Genomic DNA, 7,210 nt, shown 5'->3' with positions numbered 1-7,210 from the left:
AAAACTAGCCATGTAACCTTGGGCAAGTTACTTAACCCCAATTGCCCTCGAAAAGGCAAAAAAAAGTGTTTTGTAGTTGTGTTTATATAGGTCCTGGGTTTGTTTTGGCAGGTAAATTCCCAAATATTTTATAATGTCTACAGTAACTTTAAATGAAATTTCTCTTTCTATCTCTTGCTACTGGGTTTCATTAGAAATATACAGAGATGCTGAGGATTTGTGTGGGTTTATTTTATATCCTGCAACTTTGCCAAATTTATTTATTGTCTCAAGTAGTTTTTTATTTGATTGTCTAGGATTCTCTAAGTATATCATCATACCATCTGCAAAGAATGATAGCTTGGTCTCCTCTTTGCCTAATTTGATTCCTTTGATTTCTTTTTCTTCTCTAATTGCTACTGCTAACATTTCTAGTACCAGATTGAATAAGAGGGGTGATGGTGGACATCCTTGTTTCACCCCTGATCTTATTTGGAAATGCTTCTAGCTTATTCCCATTACATGTAATACTTGCTGATAGCTTTAAATAGATGCTACTTATTTTTTTAATGAAGGCTCCATTTATCCCTATATTTTCTTGTGTTTTTTAATAGCAATGGATGTTGTATTTTGTCAAAAGGCTTTTCTGCATCTATTGAGAAAATCATGTGGTTTCTGTTTGTTTTATTGTTATGATCAATTATACTGATGATTTTCCTAATATTAAACCATCCTTGCATTCCTGGAATCAGTCCTTCCTGATCAAAGGGTATTATTCTTGTGATAAGTTGCTGCATTCTTTTTGCTAATATTTTATTTAAAATTTTTGCATCTATATTCATGAGGGAAATTGGTCTATAATTTTATCTGTTTTATCTCTTCTTGATTTAGGTATCAGTACCATATTCATGTCATAAAAAGAATTTGGTAGGACTCCTTCTTCACTACAATATTCTCTTCTTGTCATACATTTCTATGGTGATATCTTTTGCTCGACTTCTTTGAAGTTCCTCATCAATTATATATTGTAGCCTGCTCACATTCACAATGTACTCCTCTAATCACCTTCTGTATGATAATAATTTTTCATTCTTCAGTGATTATTCTGTTTAATTCTTGGTTTTACATCAATATAAGTAGAATGCTAGTATTAAAATGATCTTCATTTCTATTTTCGGGGGTTAGCTACAGCTTATTGATTTAATTACCAAGCAATATATATATTCATTTTCCTTTGAGTTTCTTCAGTACTCTATTTTCTGTGACTCTTCTGGTTGAATGTGATCAAATTGGACTGAGGATCATTTTGTATTTTTACTTGTTTGTTTCATGGGCTGCTATGGCCATCATCTAGTGGACAATCTGGTCATGGGTCTCTCTGTATTTATCTATGCTACTCCATGAATTTCAGGTATAGTGTCTCTGCAGCATCATACTTTGAAGCTACTCCAATCTAAAGGGATCCTGCTAGTAGTCTGTCTTTAAGAGTCCAAGTTTTCCTTCAAGCCATTATGAGGCATCATGGTACGACTTTTATAGTTCCCACTTCTGAATGAGTGGATGAAAGATGTTTGTGAATGGTTCAAGGGGTCCATCACCTCAGGTAAGGGTGGGATTAAGGATTACAAGATGCAGTTCTCATATTGAATGCATAAAACATAATGATAAATTAACTTTAAACAAAGAACCAATTTCACTTAGTTTGATTTGTTGAAGGAACCAAAGTTAGGGAGAAAGGGTTAAATAACCAGCCTTCCTCAGGATAATAATAAAAAAAGAACATTCTTTGACAGTTGATAGTGGGGGAGGGGCAGAGAGAGAAGGAGTGGGGAAAGAGTGAAAAGAGAATGAGAAAATAGAAAAGGAGAATAGAAGAGGAAGAGAGAAGAAAGAATATGGAGAGGAGGAATTAGGAGAAGGAAAAGAAGGGGAAGAGAGAAGAGAGGGAGGAAAGAAGAAAAAGAAAAGAGTAGAAAGAGAAAAAAGTAGGCAGAAAATGAAGAGATAAGGAAGAAGGAGAAAATAGGAGAGAGAAAAAGAGGGAGAACAGAAAAGAAAGAAGAGAGGGAGAGGTAAGAAGAGAGAAGAGGGAGAGAGAAAATAAGGAAAAATGAAATAAGGAAGAGATAAGGAGGAAGTGTATACTTTCTAACATCTAGTAGTGGGTATAAGTTTATAGAATGGAGCCCTGGACAAATCACCTTAACATTGTTTTGTGTGTGTGTGTGTGTGTGTGTGTTTGTGTACTGGGTTAGTGTGTAGGCTGGGCACTTCTCCATGCCTGTTTGTCATTTCTGTTATTGCCTGTTTGTCATTTCTGTTACCTAGAACCATAGAATTTTGGAGATGAAAAAGAATCTTCAGAATGTCTCATATAACCTCTGCATTTTATAGAGGAGGAGACTGAAGCCCAAGAGAGGTACAGTAATTTACCCAAAGTCAAATGACTAGCTATCGGTAGAACTGTACCTTGAACCCCTTGTTACCTATTCTATTCACTAAATCTGGACACTGAAGTTCCATTGTCTGATAGCTTTTAATAATATGCCTCAATTGGATTTTGTTTTCTTTTCTTCATTGGATGTTGAAAAATCTAATCTAATTAGAGTAAGGTCAAAAAATGATCAGGACAGCAATCAAAGAAGACTCCCCAAAGGGAGAAAAACTAAAAATTTCCCACTGACAGCATCACTCACTACAAGAAGACTTTGATGATTCCCCTGGTTGTTAGTATCCTCTCCCCACTCTCCCATGCTATTTTTTAAAAAATTTTATGTTCGATTTTTGGCATATATGCCCCTCCTCCTCTCCCTATTCTTGGTAGAATGTAAACTCCATGAAGATAGGAGCTGTTTCATTACTTATTTTGTATCCCCAGTGCCTAGTCCATACTAGATACATCATCAGTACTTGCAGTATTACTCTGAAGCTCCTTACCTCAGCAGGAAGGACTGGTTATTAGTGTGATGGTAGGGACATTATCACTAGGCATTGATAAAGGAGCAGTCTTTATTTCCTTCTCATGCAGGATGAAGATGTTGCTGCTTTGGGTTACCTTACTACTTTCCTCTTGCCTCTCAGTGAACGAGGCATGGGGAGGATGGGATTACCAGAATGATAGGTTCCGGAGACTTGAAGCACTAGGGATCCAAGAGGAAAAGAACTTATTGGTGCTTACAGCAACAACACTGGCCAGAGTGCTGAATGAGACTCGGTTCCTGATGGTGGAGTTCTGTGAGTAAACTGGCTTTCCCAAAAGAAATGGGTTTAGCAGCTAGGATAGAGCAGAAGGGGAGTTTAATTATAATTCATATTTCTATGGCATTTTGAGGGTCATAAAACTTTAAAGTTTGAGTAAAAGGGAAGTAAAGGGTTTTCTTTTCTTGGGACAGATGTGTAAGGCAAACCATTTGCCTTTGTCCAAGTCACTGATAAAAACATTAAATAGCATAGGACCAAGCATAGGATTTTAGGGAATTCCACTGGAGGCTTTCTGCTAAGCTGGTGTTGAACCATTAACAAATGCTCTTTCAGTCCAGCCATCTAAGCAATTCTGAATCTTATTGTGCTACCCTTTAGTCCCAATGTCCCATCTTATCCAAAAGAATAAATATGAGATACTTCATCAAAACCTTTGCTAATATTTAAATAAATGATATCTACAACATTCTAATCATCTACCTAGTTAGTAATGCTGTTCCGCCCAATAGGAAATGAGGTTATTCATTCAAGAAACCTTCTCTGAGTAAGCAGTGACCTTGCCCTGCCAGTGCCACATCTAGAACTATGAACATCTCTTCTGTGTTTATCATTTATTATAGTTATTTTTGTATTTTTAATATTTACCTCTTTTAACTGTTTGTAAACTCTTTCAAAGCAGGAACTGTGTCATATCAATTTTTTAAAAATTCATTCAGTGTCTAGCACAGTGTTCTGTACAAAAGATATATTTGGTAAATTTATCCAGCAGATTGAAATATCTATTTATATAGATTTAGATATAGATGGTTTACTTAGAAAATTCCAAAGAATAATCAAGGAAATGAAATGAAACAATAAATATCTTTAGTAAAGTGGAAGGATTCAGAATAAATTTTTAAAAAGTAAATAATATTTGAGTAGCAGTAACAGAAATAATGAGAAAACAATAAAAAAGAAGTCATTAAAAATAACTACAAAATGCTTAAAATATCTAGGGAGTCAATCTACCAAGGCACACTCAAAACATATAAATACAATTACAAAATATTATTTAAAGAAATAAAAAAAATTACTTATAATTGGAATGATATTCATTGCTTATGATGGGCCCCATCCATATAATAGAAATGATATTGCCTAAATTAATTCATAGATTATTGCTATACCAATCAAATTACCAAAGAAAATTTCCATAGAACTAGATAAAATAGTAACAAAATTCATTTGGAGGAATAGAAGGTCTAGAATCTTGAAAGAGATCATAAAAAAAAGGAATGCAGGGGAACAGAACTCCCAGATCTCAAAATATATTATTAAGATGCAATATAACATTACATGACATATTACATATTATAAAATATATCTTAAATATAATAAAATCATTTAGCATTTTTTAAACAAATAGAAAAGTAGATCACTGGAACAAAGTATAAGAAGAATCAGGAAACAATTGGCTTCAATAACCTAATATTCAATAAACTTTTGAACATAAATTACATGGGGAAAGAACTTCCTTTTTTATTTTTAATGCTTTATTAACTTCTGATTTACATCATTAGTTTCTGCCAGATTTTGAGTTACAAATTTTCTCCCTGTTTTTCCCCTACCCACTGCCCCAAAATAACAGTCCCACAGGATTTCCCCTTCTCCAATCTGCTCTCTCCCATACCTCTTTCGACTTTTCCAGTAGATCTTTATGCCTCAGTGCCTGTATATCTTATTTCCCAATTACATGTAAAATAGTATTAATAATAGTAAATATATATATATGTATATATATATTTGAATATTTTATTTTAAAACTTTGAATTCCAGATTCATTCCCTTCCTTCCTTGTAACCCACCCTTACTGGGAAGATAAGCAATTCAGTATAGGTTGAACATGTGTGGCTAATGCAAAACAATAACATAGTAGATATATTGTAAAAGACTGACTATATTTCCCTCCCTCCTATCCCACCTCCCACTTGTTCTATTCTCTACTTTGATCCCAACCCTTTTCAAAAGTGGGTGCTTTCAACTTCCCTCCCCCCCCAGCTTGCCCTCCCTTCCATCATTCCCCCTCTTCCTTCCCCTTCCACCCCTACTCTCCTGGAGGGTGAGAAACCCTATTTAGTGTGTATTTCATTCCTTCCTCAAGCCAAATTCAATGGGAATAAGGTTGACCCATTCTCTTTTGCCTTCCTATTCTTCCCCTCCATTGTAACCATTTTCCCTTGCCTCTTCTGTATGAGATAGTTTACCCCAATCTATCTCTCCCCATCTCCTCTCATTATATTCCTCTCTCACCTCTTAATTTCACCTTTTAAGTATCATCCCTTCCTGTTAAATTGGTCCTGTGCCCTCTCTCTATGTATACCTGTAAACATATATGCACACATTCACATATGTATTCATAAGCCCATATACCCTCATATATAGACATACATATATTTCTATTCCCTTCAACTATTGAGAAAAGTTTCATCACTTACAATTATTGTTTTTCCATGTAGGAATATAAATAGTTCAACTTTGATAAGTTCCTTATGATTTCTTTTCCCTGTTTACCTTCTCATGCTTCTCTTGCTTCTTGTATCTGAATGTCAAATTTTCTATTCAACTCTGGTTTTTTTCAGCAAGAATGCTTGAAAGTCCTCTATTCCACTGAATGGCCATATTTTCCCCTGAAACATGATACTCAGTTTTGCTGGGTAGGTGACTCTTGGTTTTAATTCCAGCTCCTTTGACCTCCAGAATATCATATCCCAAGCACTTCGATCGCTCAGTGTAGAAGGTACCAGATCCTGGGTTATCCTGATTGTGTTTCCACAATATTCAAATTGTTTCTTCCTGGCTGCTTGCAATATTCTCTCCTTAATCTGGGAATTCCAGAACCTAGCTATAATATTCCTAGGAATTTTCTTTTTGGGATCTTTTTCAGGAGGTGATCAGTGGATTCTTTCAACCTCTATTTGAGTCAGTCTATTTTTTCAGGTATTATTTTCCTCAGTCAGGCTGTTGACTCTCATTTCATAATTTTCTTGCCTTGTTCTTATTTCTCTTCCCAATTTTTCCTCCACTTCTGTTATCCTATTCTTAAGGTCTTCTATGGCCTGCAACCAGCTTGTATTTTCCTTTGAAGCTTTTGATGCAGGAGTTCTGACTTCACTGTTTTCCTCCTGTTCCATGCTTTGCTCCTTTTTGTCCCCAAAATAGGAGTGTAATGTTGGAATCTTCTGTCTGCTTTGTTTCCTTTGCCTGGTAATGTTGCCCCTCAGTCACTTGACCCCTGGGCTTTTTGCCGCAGTAGGACTCTGCCACCAGACAGGGGAGCTTTTGTCCCAAATGCTGGAATTTTCTCAGCTGCCTGAGGTATTAGATGGGTACCCTCTCTGAGGTCTCCACACTCTCTGGCAAGCTGGCAAGCACACCCCAGGACCTCCACCCTAGACTGCAATCCAGATCCAAGCAGGTTAAAGCAAGAGCGATTACCCCTCAGACTGGTGCTTGGTCCCCCTACACTCTGCAGGCCAGGCGCTGAAGCTGCCACACGGTGCTGGCTGGCCGTGCTGGCATCTCAGTGGCTTTTTGCCCCAGGGGCAAAAGACATGCACTCTCACTTACTGGGTCCCAAAGTCCAGACTGCACTGACCTCTCACTTTGTCCTTCACTTCTATGTGTTGATAAATCTGGAAAGGGCCATAGCTGCTGCTGATGTGGGGTCCCTCTGGCTGGTGGCTGGTCAGGCCTGCACTGCAGCTAAAGCCTTGGCGTGGGGCTGGGTTCAGCTCCCAGAGTGCTGTGCTGTCCAATTCCTGCGAGCCTGCCAGGCTGTCCTCAGCGGGAGGTTAGCTTCTCTGTGTCATTTTGAGGGTTCTGCAGCTCCAAAGTTTGTTTAGAGTCCCCTTTTATATGGACTGGGGAAGGTGGAAGCTGGAGCCCCGGGGAGGTCGTGCTTCTACTCCACCATCTTGGCCCTCAGAATGGGAAAGAACTTCCTATAGTAGACTTCTCTACCTCTGAGCCCTTCTCTACCTATGAGCCCTTC

General features: G+C 37.4%; 1 protein-coding gene across 1 annotated transcript in view; it reads left to right on the top strand.

The window, feature by feature from the left end:
• Positions 1-3,014: 3,014 nt before the first annotated feature.
• Positions 3,015-7,210, top strand: part of PDILT (protein disulfide isomerase like, testis expressed) — a 57,413-nt gene continuing 53,217 nt past the window's right edge. Inside the window, exon 1 of the mRNA XM_069095974.1 lies at positions 3,015-3,213. Coding sequence (XP_068952075.1) covers positions 3,015-3,213 — 199 coding nt within the window. The remainder of the gene's footprint in view (positions 3,214-7,210) is intronic.

Source organism: Petaurus breviceps, unplaced genomic scaffold (genome assembly GCF_028583685.1).
Source record: "Petaurus breviceps papuanus isolate PSGF00001 unplaced genomic scaffold, PetGlider_PUasm1.0 229, whole genome shotgun sequence".
NCBI classification, from domain to species: Eukaryota; Metazoa; Chordata; class Mammalia; order Diprotodontia; family Petauridae; genus Petaurus; species Petaurus breviceps.
Note: the sequence above shows the minus strand (reverse complement) of the source record. Positions and strands in the feature narration are given on the sequence as shown.